The sequence below is a fragment of the Salvelinus fontinalis genome, chromosome 15 (assembly GCF_029448725.1).
Source record: "Salvelinus fontinalis isolate EN_2023a chromosome 15, ASM2944872v1, whole genome shotgun sequence".
NCBI classification, from domain to species: Eukaryota; Metazoa; Chordata; class Actinopteri; order Salmoniformes; family Salmonidae; genus Salvelinus; species Salvelinus fontinalis.
Genome location: NC_074679.1, coordinates 24,659,952 through 24,686,745, shown reverse-complemented (window position 1 = coordinate 24,686,745; position 26,794 = coordinate 24,659,952). Strand labels below are relative to the sequence as shown.

General features: G+C 41.5%; 2 protein-coding genes across 2 annotated transcripts; both read left to right on the top strand.

Annotated features, from left to right (window-relative positions):
• The first annotated feature begins 8,678 nt into the window (after positions 1 to 8,678).
• On the top strand, positions 8,679 to 16,266 carry LOC129811611 (adenylosuccinate synthetase isozyme 1 C). Its single transcript, XM_055863050.1, has 13 exons — positions 8,679 to 8,955; positions 10,251 to 10,353; positions 10,444 to 10,506; positions 10,600 to 10,650; positions 11,444 to 11,510; positions 11,679 to 11,786; positions 11,962 to 12,043; positions 12,131 to 12,257; positions 12,465 to 12,619; positions 14,092 to 14,216; positions 14,638 to 14,735; positions 14,884 to 15,033; positions 15,911 to 16,266. Exons 1-13 carry the CDS (start codon positions 8,758 to 8,760, stop codon positions 15,961 to 15,963), a joined length of 1,380 nt encoding a protein of 459 aa, XP_055719025.1. The 5' UTR covers positions 8,679 to 8,757; the 3' UTR covers positions 15,964 to 16,266.
• Positions 16,267 to 16,733: 467 nt separating this feature from the next.
• LOC129811612 (apoptosis regulatory protein Siva-like) lies at positions 16,734 to 26,455 on the top strand. Its single transcript, XM_055863051.1, has 4 exons — positions 16,734 to 17,001; positions 23,641 to 23,832; positions 24,392 to 24,545; positions 26,274 to 26,455. Exons 1-4 carry the CDS (start codon positions 16,881 to 16,883, stop codon positions 26,320 to 26,322), a joined length of 516 nt encoding a protein of 171 aa, XP_055719026.1. The 5' UTR covers positions 16,734 to 16,880; the 3' UTR covers positions 26,323 to 26,455.
• The last annotated feature ends 339 nt before the right edge of the window (positions 26,456 to 26,794 follow it).

The following is a 26,794-nucleotide window of genomic DNA, read 5'->3' as shown; positions in this document are numbered from 1 at the left end:
GGGGGGGGGGGGGAGGATTCAGGAGGGAGGAGAAGGTGGCAAAGAGCTTCCTAGGGTTAGAGGCAGATGCTTGAAATTTAGAGTGGTAGAAAGTGGCTTTAGCAGCAGAGACAGAAGAGGAATATGTAGAGAGGAGGGAGTGAAAGGATGCCAGGTCCGCAGGGAGGCGAGTTTTCCTCCATTTCCGCTCGGCTGCCCGGAGCCCTGTTCTGTGAGCTCGCAATGAGTCGTCGAGCCACGGAGCGGGAGGGGAGGACCGAGCAAGCCTGGAGGATAGGGGACATAGAGAGTCAAAGGATGCAGAAAGGGAGGAGAGGAGGGTTGAGGAGGCAGAATCAGGAGATAGGTTGGAGAAAGTTTGAGCAGAGGGAAGAGATGATAGGATGGAAGAGGAGAGAGTAGCGGGGGAGAGAGAGCGAAGGTTGGGACGGCGCGATACCATCCGAGTAGGGGCAGTGTGGGAAGTGTTGGATGAGAGCGAGAGGGAAAAGGATACAAGGTAGTGGTCGGAGACTTGGAGGGGAGTTGCAATGAGGTTAGTGGAAGAACAGCATCTAGTAAAGATGAGGTCAAGCGTATTGCCTGCCTTGTGAGTAGGGGGGGAAGGTGAGAGGGTGAGGTCAAAAGAGGAGAGGAGTGGAAAGAAGGAGGCAGAGAGGAATGAGTCAAAGGTAGACCTGGCTAGAGGTTATGCGGTGGGTTTCCAGCTGACCAAGAGGTTATGCAGTGGAGTCCAGCTGAGGCCACTATGAAGAAGATGGGAGATCACCTGGAACCTAGGGTGGAGATGAATTAGAGTGGGGGTATCTCTGAGTAAAGTTCTGTCAAGATAATGTCAAGTCAAATTTGAGTGTCTCTGCCTGACTGACTGTCAGTCAGTCAGTCAGTCAGTTGCTACTCAATGTATAGTCTACCTCGGTAGAGGTAGGGGGGGAAGGTGAGAGGGTGAGGTCAAAAGAGGAGAGGAGTGGAAAGAAGGAGGCAGAGAGGAATGAGTCAAAGGTAGACGTGGGGAGGTTAAAGTCACCCAGAACTGTGAGAGGTGAGCCGTCCTCAGTAAAGGAGCTTATCAAGGCATCAAGCTCATTGATGAACTCTCCGAGGGAACCTGGAGGGCGATAAATGATAAGGATGTTAAGCTTGAAAGGGCTGGTAACTGTGACAGCATGGAATTCAAAGGAGGCGATAGACAGATGGGTAAGGGGAGAAAGAGAGAATGACCACTTGGGAGAGATGAGGATCCCGGTGCCACCACACCGCTGACCAGAAGCTCTCGGGGTGTGCGAGAACACGTGGGCAGACGAAGAGAGAGCAGTAGGAGTAGCAGTGTTATCTGTGGTGATCCATGTTTCCGTCAGTGCCAAGAAGTCGAGGGACTGGAGGGAAGCATAGGCTGAGATGAACTCTGCCTTGTTGGCCGCAGATCGGCAGTTCCAGAGGCTACCGGAGACCTGGAACTCCACGTGGGTCGTGCGCGCTGGGACCACCAGGTTAGGGTGGCCGCGGCCACGCGGTGTGAAGCGTTTGTATGGTCTGTGCAGAGAGGAGAGAACAGGGATAGACAAACACATAGTTGACAGGCTACAGAAGAGGCTACACTAATGCAAAGGAGATTGGAATGACAAGTGGACTACACGTCTCGAATGTTCAGAAAGTTAAGCTTACGTTGCAAAAATCTTATTGACTAAAATGATTAAAATGATACAGTACTGCTGAAGTAGGCTGGCTAGCAGTGGCTGCGTTGTTGACTTTGTTTGAAAGTGTAGCTGGCTAGGTAACCTCGATAGCTGGCTAGGTAACCTCGGTAACTGGCCAGATAATTAGTCTAAACTACACAATTGTCTTAGATACAAGGACAGCAAAGACAACTATGTAGCTAGCTAACACTAGCTAGCTAACACTACACTAATCAAATCGTTCCGTTGTAATGTAATAGTTTCTACAGTGCTGCTATTCGGTAGAAGTTGGCTAGCTAGCAGTGTTAGCAGTGTTGACTAGCAGTATTGACTAGGTAGGAGAACGGCAGCGCGGCGGACGAAAATAGCTGGCTAGCTAACCGAAAATTACTCTAGACTCCACAGTTATCTTAGATACAAGGACAGCAAAGACAACTATGTAGCTAGCTAACACTACACTAATCAAGTCGTTCCGTTGAATGTAATAGATTCTACAGTGCTGCTATTCGGTGGCTAGCTGGCTAGCTAGCAGTGTTGATTACGTTACGTTAAAAGGACGAAAATAGCTGGCTAGCTAACCTAGAAAATCGCTCTAAACTACACAATTATCTTTGATACAAAGACGGCTATGTAGCTAGCTAAGATCAAACAAATCAAACCGTTGTACTGTAATGAAATGAAGTGAAATGTGATACTACCTGTGGAGCGAAGCGGAATGCGACCGGGTTGTTGAATGCGGAAGTTGAATCAGATGTGCTTGTCTGGGGCTACAATAAAAATGTGTACTGATGGGGGACTGGATTAGGGCAACAAGCGGATAAGGCAGTGACGTAGGAATGGCAGGATGTCTCGCTTCCTCTTCCGTCTCTGGTGAAGCTCTTGATTCACCTGGCTAGAGCTTATGCGGTGGGTTTCCAGCTGACCAAGAGGTTATGCAGTGGAGTCCAGCTGAGGCCACTATGAAGAAGATGGGAGATCACCTGGAACCTAGGGTGGAGATGAATTAGAGTGGGGGTATCTCTGAGTAAAGTTCTGTCAAGATAATGTCAAGTCAAATTTGAGTGTCTCTGCCTGACTGACTGTCAGTCAGTCAGTCAGTCAGTTGCTACTCAATGTATAGTCTACCTCGGTAGAGTGTTGCATGGTGATAAACTTGGCTCCTACCTTGGTTGACAGACCTTTTCCTGGCCCCAGCGATGGTCAGCAGACTGCACCGAGGGGTGAAGGACAGCAAAGGATCTGATAGGTGCTCAACTCTCCTGCAATAGAAGTGTTGAATGCAGAATAAAGCATATTTCATGGTGATTGGGTGTCAAATTACTCCTTGCCAATAGTTAAGAACATCTGTGGCTAGGCTAGTCCCAGATGTGTATGTCCACTCACCCACATCTAATCATAGAACGGGGTCAAAAAAGTTATAGAAAGGATGAGTGAGAGATAATTTACCATCATAGTAGGAGTGCTGATCTAGGATCAGGTCGACTCTGTCCATATAATAGTATTCATTATGATCTTAACTTTTGCAGTGATGGCTGGTGGGAGGAGGTATAGGAAAACAGCCTCATTGTAATGGCTGGAATGGAATAAATGGAATGGTATCAAAAACATCAAACATATGGAAACCATATGTTTGACTCCATACCATTTCAGCATTAAAATGAGCATGTCCTCCTATAGCTCCTCCCACCGGCCTCCACCTCTTTTGAAAATTCTTAGTCTGGAGTGTACTCTTGGGTCAAAGTGAACCTTGTACATTAATTAAATATGAATTAGTACTGTAAATCCATATGTTCCAGCTAGCTAGCTAGCACAGGCATATTAGCTAACATGGGATACCTACTTGTATCAGTTGTTATAGATTAACTCAATGACAATGAGCACCCACATGTGCTCCAGTAAAGTTGCCCTCCAAGGCCACAACCACTCTGTGATTCCAACTTAAAAATTTTGTTGCTAGATTTAGCAACTTTTCAGACTACCCTGGCAACATTATTTTTCAAACACCACCTAGCAACAAATGTAGCTACTTTTAAAAATGTATTTGGAACTTTAAGCAAATTTTGAAGTGACTCAAACGCTAAAATGCACGCATATTCCCTCTAAATGATACAAAAACGATTTTCTCTGTCACACACTCAGTCACAACACACGTGCCTGGCTGCAAAAGTGCGTTGTGAGTGACGTCAGCAGCAGGCGCTCAGCTGGTGCACAGGCAACAGCGGCAATTTCAGCAAATTGCAAGTCTTTGTTGTCTGACTGCAGCAGTAGTACTGGTTCGACGAGCCAAGCCCAATGAATATAGTTGGTCACGAATGTTTGATCTTCACAACGTCATTTAGCAACTTTTAGCAACAAATCAACCTGCCTCTAGCAATTTACCCTGAAAATGATTTGGCAACACTGCAACCACTCCTCCAGCAGAAACTCCTACAGCAGACACACAGTTTAAGAGCTGGGCAGATTAGACAAATGTTGCTATTCATAGTTTGCACTTCCGTCACTGGGTCACGTCATACCATTGTTATGAACGTTTTCAAGCCGCCCTCTGCCGGCGGCGCTATAGTGGTGCCCAAAAGTGATAGACGGAGGCTAATGACTGTTTCATTTACATTACACTATAGGGGCGTGGACATATGATGTCATTGCTAAAGTAGGCAAATGTTTTGTAGGAAACAACTTTGCCATTATTATCAAGTTATCGCTATTCATAACTAGCTACAATAGTGATCCCCTCAAGAGTAGCTCATTTCAGTTCATCATGCATATAGCTTGCTAGCTAGATAGCTGGCTGTGCTAGAAATGATATAGTCATCCTAATAGTTTCAATGCACCTTCCAAATGTGAAATTACAACACAAAAGGACACTTACCTAAGGCTGTTCGTCTATGTCCTCTTGGTTATGAAGGTAGTTAGCTTAGTGAGGGAATGCACAATTATATATACAGGACCAGTAAAATATTTGGACACACCTACTAATTTTTTATTTATTTTTACTATTTTCTACACTGAAGAATAATAATGAAGACAACAAAACTATGAAAGAACACGTATGGAATCATGTAGTAACCAAAAAAGTGTTAAAAAATATTTGTTATATTTGAGATTCTTCAAAGTAGCCACCCTTTGCCTTGATGACAGCTTTGCACACTCTCAGCATTCTCTCAACCAGCTTCATGAGGTAGTCACATGGAATGCATTTCAATTAACAGGTGTGTCTTGTTAAGATATCATTTGTGGAATTTCTTTCCTTAATGCATTTGGGACAATCAGTAGTGTTGTGACAAGGTAGGGGGTGTATACAGAAGATAGCCCTATTTGGTAAAAGACCAAGTCCATATTATGGCAAGAACAGCTCAAATAAGTAAAGAGAAATGACAGTCCATCATTACTTTAAGACATGAAGGTCAGTCAATCTGGAAAATTTCTTCAAGTTCAGTTGCAAAAACCATCAAGTGCTATGATGAAACTGGCTCTCATGAGGACCGCCACAGGAAAGGAAGTCCCAGAGATACCTCTACTGCGGAGAATAAGTTAGAGTTACCAGCCTCAGAAATTTTAGCACAAACAAATGCTTCATAGAGTTCAAGTACCAGACACATCTCAACATCAACTGTTCAGAGGAGATTGTGTGAATAAGACCTTCATGGTCGAATTGCTGCAAAGAAACCACTACTAAAGGACACCAGTAAGAAGAAGGGACTTGCTTGGGCTAGCAATGGACATTAGACTGATGGAAATCTGTCCTTTGGTCTAAGGAGTCCAAATTTGAGATTTTTGGTTCCAACCACCGTGTCCTTGTGAGACGCAGAGTAGGTGAACGGATAATCTCTGCATGTGTAGTTCCCACCATGAAGCATGGAGGAGGAGGTGTGATGGTGTGGGGGTGCTTTGCTGGTGACATTGTCCGTGATTTATTTAGAATTCAAGGCACAGTTAACCAGCATGGCTATCACAGCATTCTGCAGCGATACACCATCCAATCTGGTTTGCGCTTAGTGGGACTATCATTTGTTTTCAACAGGACAATGACCCAACACACCTTCAGGCTGTGTAAGGGCTATTTGACAAGAAGGAGAGTGATGGAGTGACCTGGTTTGGGATGAGTTGGACCGCAGAGTGAAGGAAAGCAGCCAAAAAGTGCTCAGCATATGTGGGAACTCCTTCAAGACTGTTGGGAAAGCATTCCAGGTGAAGCTGGTTGAGAGAATGCCAAGAGTGTGCAAAGCTGTCATCAAGGCAAAGGGTGGCTTTTAAAGGGTGGCTACTAAAATACATTTTGATTTGTTTAACACTTTGTTGGTTACTACATGATTCCATATGTGTTATTTCATAGTGTGGAATAAGTAGGTGTGTCCAAACGTTTGACTGGTACTACATTTACATTTAAGTAATTTAGCAGATGCTCTTATACAGAGCGACTTACAAATACATACATACTTTTTTTTGTACTGACCCCCCGTGGGAATCGAACCCACAACCCTGGCGTTGCAAGCACCATGCTCTACCAACTGAGCCACATGGGGCCTACTATAGACACACTACCTTTCAAAAGTTTGGGTCACTTGGAAATGTCCTTGTTTTTGAAAGAAAAGCACATTTTTTGTCCATTTAAATAACATCAAATTGATCGGAATACAGTGTAGACATTGTTAATGTTGTAAATGACTATTGTAGTTGGAAACGGCTGATTTTTTATGGAATATCTACATAGGCATACAGAGGCCCATTATCAGCAACTATCACTCCTGTGTTCCAATGGCACGCTGTGTTAGCTAATCCAAGTTGATCATTTTAAAAGGCTAGTTGGTCATTGGAAAACCCTTTTGCAATTATGTTAGCACAGCTGAAAACTGTTATTCTGATTAAAGAAGCAATAAAACTGGCCTTCTTTAGACTAGAATACGTGGACAACTACAAATACCTAGGTGTCTGGCTAGACTGTAAACTCTCCTTCCAGACTCATATCAAACATCTCCAATCCAAAATCAAATCTAGAATCGGCTTTCTATTTTGCAACAAAACCTCCTTCACTCACGCCGTCAAACTTACCCTAGTAAAACTGACTATCCTACTGATCCTCGACTTCGGCGATGTCATCTACAAAATAGCTTCCAATACTCTACTCAGCAAACTGGATGTAGTCTATCACAGTGCCATCCGTTTTGTTACCAAAGTGCCTTACACCACCCACCACTGCGATCTGTATGCTCTTGTCGGCTGGACCTCGCTACATATTCGTCACCAGACCCACTGGCTCCAGGTCATCTATAAGTCTATGCTAGGTAAAGCTCCGCCTTATCTCAGCTCACTGGTCACGATAACAACACCCACCCGTAGCACGCGCTCCAGCAGGTATATCTCACTTGTCACCCCCAAAGCCAACACCTTTGGCCACCTTTCCTTCCAGTTCTCTGCTGCCAGTGACTGGAACGAATTGCAAAAATCGCTGAAGCTGGAGACTTACATTTCCCTCAATAACTTTAAACATCAGCTATCTGAGCAGCTAACCGATCGCTACAGCTGTACATAGTCCATCTGTAAATAGCCCACCCAATCTACCTACCTCATCCCCATATTGTTTTTATTTACTTTGCTGCTCTTTTGCACACCAGTATCACTACTTACACACCATCATTTGCTCATCATCATCTGCTCATCTATCACTCCAGTGTTAATCTGCTAAATTGTCATTACTTTGCTCCTATGGCCTATTTATTGCCTTACCTCCTCCTCATGCCATTTGCACACACTGTATATAGACTTTCTTTTTTTTCTATTGTGTTATTGACTGTACGCTTGTTAATTCCATGTGTAACTCTGTGTTGTTGTTTCTGTTGCACTGCTTTGCTTTATCTTGGCCAGGTCGCAGTTGTAAATGAGAACCTGTTCTCAACTAGCTTACCTGGTTAAATAAAGGTGAAATATATATATATTTTTTTTTATTTAAAAAAAAATAGTTCAGTATCTGGAGCATCAGCATTTATGGGTTCGATTACAGGCTCAAAATGTCCAGAAACAAAGAACTTTCTTCTGAAACACGTCAGTCTGTTCTTGTTCTGAGAAATGAAGGCTATTCCATGCGAGACATTGCCAAGAAACTGAAGATCTGGTACAACGCTGTGTACTACTCCCTTCACAGAACAGTGCAAACTGTCACTAACCAGAATAGAAAGAGGAGTGGGAGGCCCCGGTGCACAACTGAGCAAGAGGACAAGTGTCTAGTTTGAGAAATAGATGCCTCACAAGTCCTCAACTGGCAGCTCCATTAAATAGTACCCGCAAAACACCAGTCTCAACGTCAACAGCGAAGAGATGACTCCGGTATGGTGGCCTTCTAGGCAGAGTTGCAAAGAAAAAGCTATATCTCAGACTGGCCAATAAAAATAAAATATTAAAATCGGCAAAATAACACAGATATGCCTTTTTCATGCGAATAATGCAGACGGGCAAATGCAAAAATGAGCTGTGCACACACATTATGCTGAACATCTCGGAAAGCAGTACAATGAGACAAAGTTGGTGGGAAGCTCAGGAGACAATGACACTGTCATGGTACACTGTGGGCCTATGCGCCGTTCCACAAGTGTGGCTTCCTATTGCCGGGGTCGGCACCCTTTTTCATGTGGAGTGCCAATTTAGGTCTACAATTTATCCTACCATTTCGAAAGATTAGAGTGCCAGTTATGAATTTCATAAAAGCATTGTAGTCTACCTAACTGCCCCCAAAAAATCTAACTGCCCACCAACGGAATAATTATATTTGCCTTGCTTTTTATTGACATCAAACAAGTTTTATATTAACATGTGAACTTGAGAGACAGGGCTCCTACCCAAGCAGGCGCGGTTCGAGATCGGGGGAGAATTCATTACGCCGAATCTGTTGCAAAACGTTTCTTGAACGGAAGCTAACAGAACGAAACGGGGAGGGACCTACCTGAATGTGTCCAATAGAAACAACTGTTTGGACTAATAGTAATGCCTACTGTGGTCCGTGCGTCCTGACATCACGGAGACATGGATATGGCAATGCTACTCTTGGAAACATTCTAGTCTGTTTCGGGCGGACAGCATAAGCAACATCATGTCGTTTAGCTGGTCAGCAAAAGACCACAAGAGTTATAAAAATCCACCCTCCAACCCAACCCAAGGGTTGAAGCGGCCACGGAACGACACAGGGAACAAAGTGACAGTAGTGCTCGGTGCGCAATGGGGAGATGAAGGCAAAGGAAAAGTCGTCGATTTATTGGCGACTGAGTCTGACCTTGTTTGCAGATGTCAGGTAATATCGTGTGTATATGATACGATATTAATGCAACGTTCACATACTTGAACTGACAAAAGTTATATCATCATGTCATTGCATTATAAGCATGTTTGCTGTAAAATTCAAGGTGTGTCTTTAGCAAATTGTGTTCCAACACATCGGAATCAATGACTGTCACTGTAGCCTACAGTGTGACAGGTGTGCGTCAGGCATTGGAAAATGGTTGAAATAGCAATTTTTTGTGATATCCTCGAGGTTATAAGGGAATTTAGGATCAATAAAGTTCCGTTTTGTTTTCTATTTTATCATTGCAGGAAATTAGTTTAGATTGAATTGTTTTTAAAAATTTAAAATTCCTTGGTGGACTATTACTCGTTCTTCAATTTCAACTGAATTTGTATTTATTGACTTGACTGGAGTTTAAATTAAACTTTTCAAATTGTAATGCTATTGACTGGTTATTTGTCTCTTCTTACGACATGATCATTACAAGCATATTCTCTCAACTGGGGATCCATACATCACACATCACTAAATTGTATCTATCTGAAGACCTATACAGTAAAATGCTCAAATAGACCGAAGTACCAACATATGGCAAAAAGCTACATTCACACAGTACTGCTGGGGGAAGGAAGCATTAGAGCACAATTAGATCAATACTCATAGAATTACAAAGGGTTATTGACATCATAAAGAGGGTGTCATAAACTATTCTACTATATAGAGCTTGACCACCTTAATGAAGATGATGCCAATAATGACACTTAGGCAAAGTTTCTTAAGATCAAAGTTTCTCTTTGACCAGCAAAAAAAACAAAACTTGCTCATAAATCATTTATTGGGAGACTAACAGTGTAAAGTCCATTACACAATGTTTGTGTTGTACTCTCTCCATTGACAGTAGGTCACAGCACTGAGCACTCTGTGTACTTCTTCAGCCAGCCCCACCCACTGGGCTGGTGCAGGGTCACATTCCCAGTGTGACTTGACATTTAGAAGGCCAGGTCTTAGCCGGGGTGACGGAGTTTAGGGTCTAGCAGCCAAGTCTGTTAAAATAGTTGGTAGGGGGTAGCTTGGTGACAAGGAGGGGGCTTAGACTCTATTACACACTGACTAAAATAAGATTCTACATTTGCTCTGGATGCATGGCCAGTGGATGTCCTGGCAGTTTTATGTCCATGTTCTGCTCACCCTTTACGCAAAACACCCATAAATCAAATCAATAACTGTCCTTTGGTGAAATCAAGCTGCTTGACTTTGGTGACAGTTGGAGGTTTGCTAAACACAATCTCGTTTTGATCTTCTAGGGCGGTAACAATGCAGGCCACACAGTGGTAGTGGAAGGCAAAGAGTATGACTTCCACCTTCTCCCCAGTGGAATTATCAACCCCAAAAGTATATGTGTCATTGGTGAGTGTTTCTCTACTCTTTATCCCCATGTCCACTAATTCCAGTAGGCAATGGTCAGTATGTTCTTATCTAGCATATGTTCCCTTGTAGGTAATGGTGTAGTCATACACCTACCAGGTTTGTTTGAGGAGGCGGAGAACAATGAGAAGAAAGGTAAATTAAATATTTTTAGAATAACAGTCAATGCTGTAGTTGTCAAGTGACTTGGAAACCATTATAGTATTTTTTTCTCCATTCTCTGACCAGGTCTCAAAGGCTGGGAGAAGAGACTAATAGTCTCTGACAGAGCTCACCTTGGTATGTGTGTATTTTTCTGGTTTCACAAATGAAGCAAAGATGTATACAGAATATGTGATATTTTTATCTGCATAATGTACTAAGTATACAAAACATTAAGAACACCTGCTCTTTCCATGAGATAGACTGACCAGGTGAATCCAGGTGAAAGCTATGATCCCTTATTGATGTCACTTGTTAAATCCACTTCAATCAATGTAGATGAAGGGGAGGAGACAGGTTAAAGAAGGATTTTTAAGCCTTGAGACAATTGCGACATGGATCATGTTTGTGTGCCATTTAGAGGGTGACTAGGCAAGACAAAAGATTCAAAGGAAAAGTACATCTTTGGGTATTTGTTTCATTAGTCCATTAGTCCATTGTCCGTGGGGCGACGCACAATTGGCATAGCGTCGTCCGGGTTAGGGAGGGTTTGGCCGGTAGGGATATCCTTGTCTCAGTATGTAAATGGAATAAAATGTATGCACTCTACTGTAAGTCGCTCTGGATAAGAGCGTCTGCTAAATGACTAAAATGTAAATGTAAAATGTTGACGTAGTCCCAAAATGTGTTGCTTGTCACCAATCAAGTTTTCAAGATATATAACTGAAAAAATACAGAAATCATCCCCGTATGATGCATTTTGCATCATATGATGCTGAATTTTGAAAAATACAAAATTAATCATACAGGGATGATTTCTGTATTTTCCAACTCAATATTTGGTGTTCCTAATGTTTGGTATACTCAGTGTATATTTGTGTATTGTGCTTAGAGAAAGGATTACATTTATTTTGCTTTTATCTTTCAACAGTGTTTGATTTCCATCAGGTTGTGGATGGAATTCAGGAGACCCAGAGACAAGCAACAGAGGGAAAGATGTAAGGGTAGGGAAGGCAATGGTTGCTTACATAAAGGTAGAGAGTACAATGGCCAACTGTCAATAGAAATCCCAGGACTTCAGTCAATCACTTTCACAGCTGATGGAAAATTGCAAATGCTACTTTGTAATCCCCTCAACTAAAACAGGTGTGTTTTTCTCATGACAGAATTGGAACAACCAAGAAAGGCATTGGACCCACCTATGCCAGCAAGGCATCTCGCATAGGACTGCGTGTCTGTGACCTGCTGGGAGACTTCAAGGAGTTCTCTACCAAGTATGCTTACTGACAGACAGGACACAATATAAACATCTAAACCTGACATACAATAAACGTTTTGAGAGTCCAACAGTATATGGTTGTAGCTGTCTCAAGACTTTACTCTTGAACTAAATTGACCCACTAAAGTGAAAGGTAATAGAGATTGAGATTATTTGGGCGTTTCTTTCAGATTCAAGAACCTTGTCGAACAGTACCAGTCCATGTACTCATCCCTGACAGTTGACACTGAAAGTCAGCTGAAAAAACTGAAGGTATGTGGTAAATCCCCTCTGAATGAATAGTCATGGGCTACAGATATATTAGATCTATGAGACTTCTTGTTGTCTTGTACTGTGCAGGAGTATGGAGAGAGGTTGCGGCCGATGGTTCGGGATGGAGTCTACTACATGTACGAGGCTCTTCATGGACCCCCAAAGAAAATTCTGGTGGAAGGGGCCAACGCTGCCCTCCTCGACATTGACTTTGGTAAGAAATGTCATGGTCCCATTGCGGACTGTTATAAAAATAAATAGAGCCCGCACACTCCTAAGCTCCAACGTGGGCCTTTATTCACAAACAAACAATCTTACATTGAGGATCGTGCCAATGATAAGATGGACAAGAAAGTGTGATGGTTAAATGGACAACTCATCTGTATGTACATTTATTTCCCACTTTCTCTCTTCCCTTTAGGCACATATCCTTTTGTTACCTCATCAAACTGCACCGTTGGTGGGGCATGCACTGGTCTTGGCATCCCTCCCCTGAATATTGGTGAAGTGTATGGTGTATCAAAGGCCTACACCACCAGGGTGGGAATTGGTGCCTTCCCCACGGAACAACTCAATGTAAGAGCTCATTCATCTATATGGACATTCTTGACTCTCTCAATAAGGAGATTCTATTGTAACGATTAAAGATGAACAGCCATAGCAAGACTTGAACCGGTGACCTTGAGTGAGAGAGTGCACTATCACCTGTGCCATGAAGGTGAAGACCTCTTAGCAGAGGTTGTAGTGCATTTACATACAGGAAGGGTTAGTAGTTTGATATATACAGTTTGTTTGGACATGTTGTTTTCTTTTGAGGTACAAGTTGAGTTGGATATGTATAGTAAACCTAGTGTTTAAGATCATATGACTCTCACACATGTAGGAAGCCTGGTATCAAAAGGCGCTACCTCTGTGGCCAGCTGTCAGATTGTGTGAGAGGCCTATTACGACACTCTTTAGCTCTCATGCTGATCACATGTTCAAGGCCTAAATTTAGGCCAGAGTCAGGGTTCAAGATAGATATACTGTCTGGCCTGGGGTTATGTAACCTAACATGAGAACTGTCCATGGGGTTTCTGGTCAACATGTTTCAGCTTGATCCCTCACTCCAACTGTAAATGTATTGCTTTACTAAGCTTTTTATTAAATCAATCACATTTATTTTATAAAGCCCTTATACAGATACTCAGTCTAAAACCCCAAAGAGCAAGCAATGCAGATGTAGAAGCACAGTGGCTAGGAAAAACTGTGAAGAAACCTTTTGTAAGAGTACATGGTCATTAAGGCCAGATCGTTCTTCAAGATGTTCAAATGTTCATAGATGACCAGCAGAGTCAAATAATAATCACAGTGGTTATAGAGGGTGCAACAGGTCAGGAGTAAATGTCAGTTGGCTTTTCATAGCCGAGCTCTCAGAGGTTCGGTGAACAGGTCAGGGTTTCATAGCCGTAGGCAGAACCGCATGAACTGGATCAGCAGCACGACCAGGTGGACTGAGGACGGGGACAGCCAGGAGTTGTCAGGCCAGATAGTTCTGAGGCATGGTCCTAGGCCTCAGGTCCTCCGGGAAGGGAGACAGAGAGGAGAGAGAGAAATAGAGAGGAGAGAGAAAAAGAGAGAAATAGAGGGAGCATACCTAAGATCACACAGAGCACCATATCAGACAAGATAATTAAAACAGATGGGACAGACTGACGCTAGCCCCCTGCACATAGACTATTACAGAATAGATACTGGGGACTGATAATGTGGCTCCGTCCAAAGTTACCTCTGGACAGGGCCAACCAGGCAGGATGTTACCCCACCCACTTTGCCAAAGCACAGCCCCCACACCACCAACATTATATCAACAGACAACTAACTAACTGCCCTAAGACAAGGCTGAGTATAACCCACAAAGATCTCCCCCACCGCACAAGTGTATATTTGTAATACTTTTTTGTAATAAAAACTATTAAGATTGGTGTCCATCAGTGGACAACACTGAAGTATTTGACTATTGATCAATCAAATGATCTATTCTAAATAACGGAGTGTGTTTTGTGCAGGCGACAGGTGAGCTGCTGCAGACAAGGGGTCATGAGGTGGGCGTGACCACAGGCAGGAAACGTCGCTGTGGCTGGCTGGACCTGGTCATCCTGAGATACGCTCACATGATCAATGGCTTCACTGCGTGAGTGGATATGACTGAAAGGCAGGCTGCCAAATCTGAACTATTTTTGAATATCTGACCCTACTCTTTACTACATTCACATTCTACATGTTAGTCATTTAGCAGACACTCTTATCCAGTGAGACTTACAGTTAGTGCATTCATCTTAAGATAGCTAGGTGGGACAATCACATATCTCAGTCATAGTAAGTATATTTTTCCTAAATAAAGTAACTATCAGCAAAGTCAGTGCTAGTAGGGGAGAAAAAAGTCAGGGGCGAGTGTTAGTTCACGAAAGGCAAGTTATTTTATTTGTTATTTCTTTATCTGCCTTGTTCAATGTGCTGTATCTGTCTGTGACTGCTACTCTGAATGTAACTCATGTAGTAGTTTTCATCTCTTTCCTGAAATGTGTTAAACAAATAACATTGCTTCCTTAAAGCATTGCTTTGACAAAACTTGACATCCTTGATGTGCTGGATGAGATCAAAGTAGGAGTGGCCTACAAAATCAATGGCAAAAGAATTCCCCATTTCCCAGGTATGCTCTAAATTCGATTCAAAAGTACTGTACCAAACTAGGCCTACCCTGTAAAATATACATTTATAGAATTCATGAAGTTTTATCTAAACAAAAACATTTAATTTCTCCTCTGATTTATAATTATCTTTATCCTTCACTCACATAGCTGACATGGAGCTGTTGCACAAAGTGGAGGTAGAGTATGAGACCTTCCCTGGCTGGAAGAGTGACACGTCTGCAGCCAGGAAGTGGAATAATCTCCCCCAGAAGGCTCAGAACTACATCCGCTTTGTGGAGAACCACATTGGAGTACCCAGTAAGTTACATATAGGATGGGTGTTCCTGCTGACCCAAACTGATAACAAAATAAATCCTTCTTATTTTATTTAAATTTTTATCCCATTTTCTCCCCAATTTTCGTGGTATCCAATCGCTAGTAATTACTACCTTGTCTCCTCGCTACAACTCCCGTACGGGCTCGGGAGAGACGAAGGTCGAAAGCCATGCGTCCTCCGAAGCACAACCCAACCAGCCGTACTGCTTCTTAACACAGCGCGCCTCCAACCCGGAAGCCAGCCGCACCAATGTGTCGGAGGAAACACCGTGTACCTGGCCCCCTTGGCTGGCGCACACTGCGCCCGGCCCGCCACAGGAGTCGCTGGAGCGCGATGAGACAAGGATATCCCTACCGGCCAAACCCTCCCTACCCCGGACTACGCTATGCCAATTGTGCGTCGCCCCACAGACCTCCCGGTCGCGGCCGGCTGCGACAGAGCCTGGGCGCGAACCAAGAGACTCTGGTGGCGCAGTTAGCACTGCGATGCAGTGCCCTAGACCACTGCGCCACCCGGGAGGCCAATAAATCCTTCTTATTGGACAAGTAGGCCTATAGGTCGTAGTAGTAGTACCTCCTTCATTTCAAAACATTTCAAAATATTTTCTTCAGTTGCATGTCTACTGAACATGACCCAGTTTTAACCATACCATAGTCCAGCATATTATTACTGACCCCTATATAGGAAACTGAAGAGCCAACTGAGTACCAGGGACATGGCTTAAATGTGCCAGTAGGGAGCACTATTGTCTATATCATAACTAGTACCCAGTTCTGCAAGGATGATACTAGTCTAGTGCAAATGTTTTGGGGATGTGTTCATGTTTTTTGAAATGTCCTTTGTCATTTCTCTCTACAGTTAAGTGGGTCGGTGTAGGAAAGTCCAGAGAGTGCATGATCCAGATGTTCTAGAGAGTTTACCTCCTCTCTCCCCAAGATGGACGCACAAAGATGTGGCATGATGTGACATATGTTTGCAACCCCCAAACGGTCTAATATTGGGTAAAAAAAAACTTATGCCAACAGATTTGTGTAGCTTTGAAACAATGTTGACTGGTAATGTTGGTAACTTTACATCTATCTATGCAGTGCTTCTCATCAGTAAGTTGCCTTGTGATGATGTCGGCCAGAAAGTCCTATTACTGACCCAGGAGTAAATCTTACCTTGTGCCACACAACAAACATGAAAGATAAAAACACATCCAATAACTTTTCCTTCTGTGTAACCTTTCCTGCCTTACATCTACTGTTTCAGTTTTCTTTACTCATTTATCACACAAGCAGACTGCACATATTTTGTATCAACCAGCTGTTTGTTTGCACATGTTTAGGAGTGAAACATTGTGATAAATAATTGTCATCCTTGTAAATGCAAGTTATTTTGTAGTAGGCTAATATAGAATTTGATTTGTCTTTGCTAGCTACAATTTCATAAGCAAGACCTAACAAAGCATGAGTAAATGAGATTCTGCCTCACTGGAAGCTTTAAAATAAAACGTATATGATAGATACATAACTTGGTATTTTTACATTTTATGCATTGAGGAAGGATAGTATGTAGCTAGTAGTGATATTAAAACTTGAGTTGTCTTAAACATTGTAACAGAATGCATCACTAACATTCATTAACTTGCGATTGTGGTTTGAGACACTAGTTTGAGCAGGGTTTGAGTGAGAAAACGCTCAGTGTCATGTGATAAGAGGTCCAAGATCGGATTGGTTAGTTAGCGCGCTAGTGTATTTTCCGCTGAGGTAGCTGGCTATAAGAACGGTATTTTGTTTCTCCCTGTGTTGAATCAAGCAATTTTGGACGCGTGTTCTTTGCAGAAATGACTAAAAGAGCGTGTCCTTTCGCGGAGTCATTCTCATCACAGTATAAAATCCACGTTGGACAAAAGGAGTTGAATCATCACGACGTATTTGGGAACACGTACAGACAAGAGGTCTACGGTAATGTTTGCTGGCTAGCTAACCAATTATTCAGCTATTCGCTAACTTAGTAATGCTAGCTAGCTGGCCCTACGCTGTTTGCTGTTGTTTAGCTAGCTTGTACCAGATAAAACTGTATTAGCTAGATTACATCATACTGTTAACTAGCTAACTATGCCAAATATTCATGTCAAGTGATTAGCTACTTGATAGTAACGTTAGCTATATAACCAATCCACCCATGACAGGCATTTAATGCAGTTTATGCCTTTGGTGGCTATTTCTAGGTAGCCACTACCTAGTTAACGTAACTCACGTAAACTCGTACATCGCCTTGGTCCGTACAATTGCCCGTATTTTAGCGCCCCAAAAACGTAATGCTTCCAGATCAACTGTAATGTCAATACCATTGTAAAGCACAATTTCTCCCCTTTCCAACAGAATCAATTACATGACCTAAACGCTGCCCGTTTCTGCATAATTCAAGCAGGCAATGACCCCCGGCGGGTCTTATAAAAATTGCTTTTTAAAAATGGTACTGATTTAATCTTTTTTTATATATATATCTGTAATAATGACAATTACAACAATACTGAATTAACACTTTTTTAACTTAAAATAATACATAAATAAAATAAATGTTGTCAAATAAATAATGGAACATGTTTAAATAATGCAGAAACAGTGTTGGAGGAGAAAGTAAAAGTGCAACATGTACTATGTAAAAAAAAAAAAAATCAAACTTAAGTTCCTTGCTCAGAACATGAGAGCATATGAAAGCTTGTGATTTTTTAACATGAGTCTTAAATATTCCCAGTTAAGAAGTTTTAGGTTGTAGTTATTATAGGACTATTTCTCTATACCATTTGTATTTCATAGACCTTTGACTGTTCTTAATTCCCAATCTGGCCCTCAAACCATCATGGTCACCTAAAAGTCCCCAGTTTACAATTGGCTCATTCATCCCCCTCCTCTCCCCTGTAACTATTTCCCAGGTCGTTGCTGCAAATGAGAATGTGTTCTCAGTCAACTTACCTGGTAAAATAATGTAAAAAATAAAAAATTGGATGTTCTTGTAGGCACTACTGTATTGCCAGACTAATCTCGGGAGTTGATGGGCTTGAAGTCATAAACAGCACTGTGCTTCAAGCATTACGAAGAGCTGCTGGCAAACACAGGAAAGTGCTGTTTGAATTAATGCTTATGAGCCTGCTGCTGCCTACCACCGCTCAGTCAGACTGCTCTATCAAATCATAGACTTAATTATAATATAATAAACACAGAAATACGAGCCTTAGTTTCTGGATTTGACCATATTAATGACCTATAATTTCAAAAACAAAATGTTCTTTCTGTGAAATACGGAATCATTCCGTATTTTATCAAACTTGTGGTAACCTTAAGTCTAAATATTGCTGTTACATTGCACAACCTTCAATGTTATGTCATAATTATGTAAAATTCTGTCAAATTAACTACCTTCTTTGTTAGAAAGAAATGGTCTTCACACAGTTCAATGAGCCAGACGGCCCAAACTGCTGCATATACCCTGACTCTGCTTGCGCTGAACGCAAGAGGAGTGGCACAATTTCCCTAGTTAATATAGCCTGCTGACATTAATTTTTAAACTAAATATGCAGGTTTAAAAAAATATATATACTTGTGTATTGATTTTAAGGCATTGATGTTCATGGGTAGGTACATTGGTGCAATGATCGTGCGTTCTTTGCGAATGCGCTTTTGTTAAATCATCACCCGTTTGGCGAAGTTGAAGTAGGCTGTGATTCAATGATAAATTAACAGGCACCGCATTGATTATATGCAACGCAGGACAAGCTAGTTAAACTAGTAATATCATTAACCATGTGTAGTTAACTAGTGATTATATTAAGATTGATTGTTTTTTATAAGGTAAGTTTAATGCTAGCTAGCAACTTACCTTGGTTCCTTGCTGCACTTGCGTAACAGGTGGTCAGCCTGCCAAGCAGTCTCCTCGTGGATTGCAATGTATTCGGCCAAAATAGGCGTCCAAAAATGCAGATTACCGATTGTTATGACAACTTGAAATCGACCATGCCCGAATAATCTGTCTGCCTCTACTTTACATCCCCTGCTATATTGTAGATAGAGTTACCTGTCTAACAGAACAGAAGGTTTTCTTTAATCAAATCAAACCATTTTATTTGTCACATACACATGGTTAGCAGATGTTAATGTGAGTGTAGCGAAATGCTTGTGCTTCTAGTTCCGACAATGCAGTAATAACCAACGGATGGAAGCCTCCCTGATAGTCCAGGTATAATCAGGAATTCCCCAGGGAAGCTGTCTAGGCCCATTGTTTCAATCTCTACTAATGACATTCCACAGGCTTTGAGTGAAGCCAGTGTGTCTATGTATGCGGATGACTCAACACTATACATGTCAGCTACTACAGCGACTGAAATGACTGCAACACTCAACAAAGAGTTGCAGTTTCAGAGTGGGCGGCAAGGAATAAGTTGGTCCTAAATATTTCTAAAACTAAAAGCATTCTATTTAGGACAAATAATTTACTAAACCCTAAACCTCAACTATGTCTTTGAATAAATGTGTAAATTTAGCAAATTGAGGAGACTAAACTGCTTGCAGTAATCCTGGATTGTCATGGTCAAAACATGTTGATACAACAGTAACTAAAATGGGGAGAAGTCTGTCCTTAACTTCTCTGGGATATGTGGGACGCTAACGTCCCACTTGGCCAAAAGCCAGTAAAAATACAGAGCGCCAAATTCAAATAAATTACTATAAAAATCAAACTTTCATTAAATCACACATGAAAGACACCAAATTAAAGCTACACTTGTTGTGAATCCAGCCAACATGTCTGATTTCAAAAAGGATTTACGGCGAAAGCACACCTTGTGATTATGTTGGGTCAGTACATAGCCACAGAAAAACAGATCCATTTTTTCAGCCAAAGAGACGAGTAACAAAAAGCTGGAATAGAGATAAAATTAATCACTAACCTTTGATCTTCATCAGATGACACTCATAGGACTTCATATTACACAATACATGTATGCTTTGTTCGGTAACGTTCATATTTATATCCAAAAATCTGAGTTTAGGCGGGACGTTACTGTCTCACTTGGCCAAAAGCCAGAGAAAATGCAGAGCGCCAAATTCAAATAAATTACTATAAAAATCAAACGTTCATTAAATCACACATGAACGATACCAAATTAAAGCTACACTGGTTGTGAATCCAGCCAGCATGTCAGAATTCAAATGGGCTTTTCGGTGAAAGCAAACGATGCTATTATCTGAGTTAGCACCATAGTAAACAAAGAGCGAGAAGCAAATTTCAACCCTGTAGGCGCGACACAACGCAGAAATAAAAATATAATTCATGCCTTACCTTTGACGAGCTTCTGTTGTTGGCACTCCAATATGTCCCATAAACATCACAAATGGTCATATTGTTCAATTAATTCCGTCGATATATATCCAAAATGTCCATTTATTTGGCACGTTTGATCCAGAAAAACACCGGTTCCAACTTGTGAAACGTGACCACAAAACATCTCAAAAGTTACCTGTAAACTTTGCCAAAACATTCCAAACTACTTTTGTAATACAATTGTAGGTATTTTTTTGCGTAAATAATCGATAAAATTGAAGACTGGATGATCTGTGCTCAATACAGGATTAAAACGAACTGTAGCTAGCTTTCTGGTCATGCGCCTCTAACAGTACACTTCCAGTGACCCTCGTTCAAGATGGCCGTACTTCATTACACAAAGGAAAAAACCTCAACCAATTTCTAAAGACTGTTGATATCCAGTGGAAGTGGTAGGAACGGCAAGAAGGTCAATTAGAAATCTGTATTCCCAATGAAATCCCATTGAAAAGAGTGACCTAAAAAATCTGAATTGTTTGTCCTCGGGGTTTCGCCTGCTAAATAAGTTCTGTTATACTCACAGACATGATTCAAACAGTTTTAGAAACTTCAGAGTGTTTTCTATCCAAATCTACTAATAATATGCATATCTTATCTTCTGGGGATGAGTAGCTGGCAGTTGAATTTGGGTATGCTTTTCATCCAAACGTGAAAATGCTGCACCCTATCCTAGAGAAGTTAACCTTTCTAGGCCATGCGTTCCGCTACCGGAACCCCTGACAACATTCCGCTGAAAAGGCAGCGCAGGAAATTCAAAAATATATTTTAGAAATATGTAACTTTTACACATTAAGAAGTCCAATACAGCAAATGAAAGATAAACATGTTGTTAATCTACCCATTGTGTCTGATTTAAAAATATATATTTTACAGCAAAAACACAACATATGAATATGTAAGATCACCGCCAAGTCCAAAAAACAAACAGCCATTTTTCCCAGCCAAAGATAGTCACACAAAAGCAGAAATTGAGAAAATGAATCACTAACCTTTGATAATCTTCTTCAGATGACACTCATAGGACATCATGTTACACAATACATTTATGTTTTGTTCGATAATGTGCATATTTATATCCACAAATCTCGGTTTACATTGTCGCCATTTTCAGAAATGCCTCCAAAATATCCTGAGTAATTAGAGCCACGTCAAATAACAGAAATACTAATCATAAACTTTAAAAGATACAAGTTTTACATATAATTAAAGATACACTGGTTCTTAATGCAACCGCTGTCAGATTTTTTTTAAACGAGGAAAAAGCATACCATGCAATAATCTGAGACGGCGCTCAGATAGAAACAACTTTTCTCCGTCATGTTGGAGTCAACAGAAATTACATCATAAATATTCCCTTTGATGATCTTTCATCAGAATGCAGTGCCATGAATCCTAATTCCACAATAAATCGTTGTTTTGTTCGATAATGTCCATTAATTATGTCGAATTAGCAACTTTTGCTAGCATGTGTAGTTCACATGTCCTGGCGCTGGTCCAGGCGAACTCGGACGAAAACTTCAAAAAGTTATATTACAAGCCGAATAAACTGGTCAAACTTAGTAGAGAATCAATTTTCAGGATGTTGTTATCATATATATCCAGTAACGTTCCAACCGGAGCATTTCTTCATGTCTGTATAAGTAATGGCACACATTGACGTTCCATGACTAGCGCGCATGACTAGGAACTAGCATTCTGCCAGACCACAGACTCATACCCCTCCCATCCGGTCCCACATCACACTAGAGGCTTCATTCCACGTTCTACTGACTGTTGACATCTAGTGGAAGGCATAGGAAGTGCAAACAGATCCATATATTACAGGCAATTGAATAGGCGATGACTTTCACATCGACCCTTCTCAGAATTCTCACTTCCTGTTTGGAAGTTTGCCTGCCATATGAGTTCTGTTATACTCACAGACATAATCCAAACAGTTTTAGAAACTTCAGAGTGTTTTCTATCCAATAATAATATGCATATATTATCATCTGGGACAGAGTAGGAGGCTGTTCAATTTGGGCACCAATTCATCCAAAAGTGAAAATGCTGCCCCCTATCCATAAAGTTAACAAACCTCCAAACAAGCTTCAATGCCATACAACCCTCCTTCCATGGCCTCCAACTGCTTTTAAGTGCTAGTAAAACTAAATGCTTTCTCTTCAACCGATTGCTGCCCGCACCCTCCCTCCTGACTAGCATCACTACTCTGGACGGTTCTGACTTAGGTATTTGTAGTTGTCCATATATTGTAGGTGTCTGGTTAGACTGTAAACTCTCCTTCCAGACTCAAAATAGAACATCTCCAATCCAAAGTTAAATCTAGAATTGGCTACCTATTTCGCAACAAAGCATCCTTCACTCATGCTGCCAAACATACCCTCGTAAAACTGAATATCCTTTGGCGTTGTCATGTACAAAATAGTCTCCAATACTCTACTCAGACTACATCCTATTTGCTATCACAGTGCCATCCGTTTGTCACCAAAGCCCCATATACTACGCACCACTGCGACCTATATGCTCTCGTTGGCTGGCCCTTGCTACATATTCGTCTCCAGGTCATCTACAAGTCTTTTCTAGGTAAAGCCCCGCCTTATCTCAGCTAACTGGTCACCATAGCAGCACCCACCCATAGCACGCTCTCCAGCAAGAATATTTCACTGGTAATCCCCAAAGCTAACACCTCCTTTGGCTGCCTTTCCTTCCAGTTCTCTGCTACCAATGACTGAAACGAATTGCAATAATCGCTGAAGCTGGAGACTTATCTCCCTCTAACTTTAAGCATCAGCTGTCAGAGCACCTTACCGATCACTTTACCTGTACACAGCTCATCTGTAAATAGCACACCCAACTACCTCATCCCCATATTGTTACTTATCCTCTTGCTCTTTTGCACCCCAGTATCTCTACTTGCCCATTTCACTCCAGTGTTGATGCTAAATTGTCATTATTTTGCCTCTATGGCCTATTTATTGCCTTACCTCCCTAATCTTACTGCATTTGCACACACTGTACATAGATTTTTCTATTGTGTTATTGACTGTACATTTATCCCATGTGTAACTCTGTTGTTTTTGTCGCACTGCTTTATTTGATCTTGGCCAGGTTGCAGTTGTAAATGAGAACTTGTTCCCAACTGGCCTACCTGGTTAGATAAAGGTGAAATAAAAATAATAAACTGCTAGTATGTGTTAATAATCTCTCGGGACCTATTCCAGAAAAGACAAAGGACCTGCTCTTCAATGGTACCAAAGCTGTCATGGGGAAAATCTGGAATATAGATGCAGAGAAGTGCTCAGTAATACAGCCATCGGGGTCAGGTATGAAACCTGATGTGAGCCAGACACTCCTGAGGGGACAGACACTGATTGGGCAGGATGGCAGACTACAGAGAACTACACCTGTTCAAGGTAATGAGCTTCTCATGTAAACTGCAACGTTTCACCCACATCTGAGAATGGGCTGAAGGGAAACCACTATCACACTTGGAATCCCCATTCCAACTTCATTTCAGGAAATGATTACTGTTTGGTACAGGGGTGTCAAACTGCTGGTTGTGTATAAAAATGAATAATAATTTGTCCAATTAAGACTTAAACAACTAGGGCCGGGACAATACCAGTATCGCACTATTTTTTTTAGACGGGTCCTTTAAAAACTTTCTGTATGTAAATATTGTGTACCATGGGTTGTAAAATAAGTTAATGCAACTCTGGATGATATGTTTGTTTCAACATTAGGGTGGTTTTTCCTAAAGAAGTTAGAACCACTTCGTGTTTTGTTTCCTTGCAATTGATGTGATTTTCGGACCCATCTGTGACCTTACAGGGGAGTGTGAACCCACAGATACTTGGCTCTCTGTGTGATGAGTTTGACACCTGTACGTTAGTACATAAGACTGATACTTGCCCACAATTGGGATATTTTGACACATTTCCAGAATGGTCTGTGTGTATGGTTGTCTCTCAGGTTCAGCGTTGGCTCCAGTGGGGTGCTGTGTGTGTCAGAAGGCCCAGGGCACCAGGAGGCTGTGTTCCCAGTGTGACCGCCCAGCCTGCCCCTCCTGCATCCAGCAGTGCGCCAGCTGCTCCAGATCCTGCTGCTCTGTCTGCACCGTCATCGAGTAAGTGACACTCCTCACCCTTCTCTTTCATCCACTGAATTAGCCCTTTTTTTTTGTCAGAGGGAGCATCTCCTCCGAGTTGAGTAAAAACGGCAAGCACTGCATCTACTCCGATTTTGCTATCGTAGTGTAATGACCTCACAAAGTCGTAAATTAAATCATTTCTATGGTAAATGGAGTTCTCGACTTAGTTTATTCTCAACGGTCACACAGGGTACCGTGTGGGCAACGCCAAATCTAATAAAATCAACAGGAAGCTCACTTTGTCAGGATGTACTAAAGGGGAAGAACAATAGACTGCATGGTCATATAACGGAACCTGCACTGCCCCCCAATTGAATTAGGTTTTGCTCAATATCCCAAATGCCTGTATCGCAAGAATCAAGGTTTCTTTGAATTCATGTTTATGCATTTTAGATCGGCTTGTTCTCGTGTATTTTTGGTCTCGCCGCCTTCACTCCTGTGCTGTGCACCTTCCTATTAACACCAGAGTTCTGTATATAATGACGAGATCATCATGTCTCCGCCCTAACAATGAAAGTCGTTGTCCCAAAGGCACGTGACAAGCTTAGGTCCAAAATAAGCCCATAGAAACACATTGGGCTTATTTTGGCGAGAGTGAAACCTCTCGCTTTGCCTTTTCCTTTGTTTACACACCAAGCCCCTCCCCCTGCAAATCACACTAACAAAATTGAGAGGTTACCTCTTCCCCTCTGACAAGCGGTTTCAATTTGCTATTTGTGTGAGAGGTTTGGTCCAACAATCGGTCATGGACACCGAAACAGATTATTTTAGTGTAATAGAAAAATGTACCTTTCTAACGATACATGTTTGTCTCAACTACTCAAATTGTGCGCAGAGCACACATTACTAAAACAGGAGTATCAATGAACATTGATTCTGGAAATGTAATTCTCAGGTTGTCACATTGCGGTACCGCTAGCAGCATTTTAGTCTGTTATACTGTATAGTCTGTTTATAAATGTGCAATAAGCATAACACTAACGTAAGGATTTGGCAACACGTTCTCATTCTGAGAAATAAGGTAGGCCTCATGATTTTTACATCTGAACAAAGTGGACAGTCTAGCATGCTTTTCAGTTGGAGATGTGTGTTCATAACAATTCAACTGTTCTGCATCGTTAGCTAGCAAATGGATCCAAGTTGGTTAAACTTGAAATATAAAGATTAGCTGGCTACGTGTACTTGAGATTGCGACGTGTTAATTTTCTATAATGCCTGCTACAATAAATTAGTCATTATTAGTGAATGTGCATTATGCATGGTTTTGGTTTTAAATTTGTAACTGGGTATTTTCATAGACTTGAAAGCCACATCAGTGATTATTGCAAAAAAGCAGGTTAAACTAATTTGATCAAATAAATTGATTAGTGAGGCTTATTTAGCTTAATTTCACATGCCTTGAATTCATTAGATTATTGCTGACTGAAATGCCTTGTATTTGAGCTTTAAATGTACAAGAGCTTATTTAGTAAGTCTATAGTGAATTGCCTAAGTTAAGGGAAAAATGATTTTTCGATCGTGTCACCCAGCCCTAGACTGGACCTGCATAACTGGTACATGTGCACTGACAACAGGCACAACTTTCCATGAGGGTACCTATGATGGTATGCAGATTTTATGATTTAAGCAAGCAGTACAGAGCATCTAATGTCTCTTGCACTCTATTTAGCTTGTTACTCATTGTTTTCTCTTTATCCTCCTCAGCTACAGTGGACAGTATGATCAAGTGCTGTGCTGTGGCTGCGCATCATAACTGGACATGGAGAAAATCAAGGATTGTTTTTATACATTTTAGTTGTCATTTCACATTAAATGTTAACTCTCAAATGTTATACATGTGTATTTTTGTATATATCTAGTTTGTGGAATAAATACTTTGCTTGCTACTTTGCTTGTCATGCACAGCTTACATACAGCTCTCATGAATGTTCAATTTTAATCATGACTTCTTATGCTGCCCATAACAGAAGTGTAGGTAAATCAAGGATCCACCAAGTAATCTAGTGGACCAGCAGGTGGCAGCGTAGATCAAGGGCTGATTCAGACATAGCTCGGGAAAGATTCCTGCGACTGCTAAATACACTGGCAACACTTTCTTTTTCTCTTTTCCTTCTTGCCTTCAATCACTGTTTGATTTCAGGGTCACTTATTATGCTCTGGGTAATTGTTCACGGTTGTGGAGATTACCAGTCTAACAGGATTCAGTCATGTCACCTAGGCCCTGC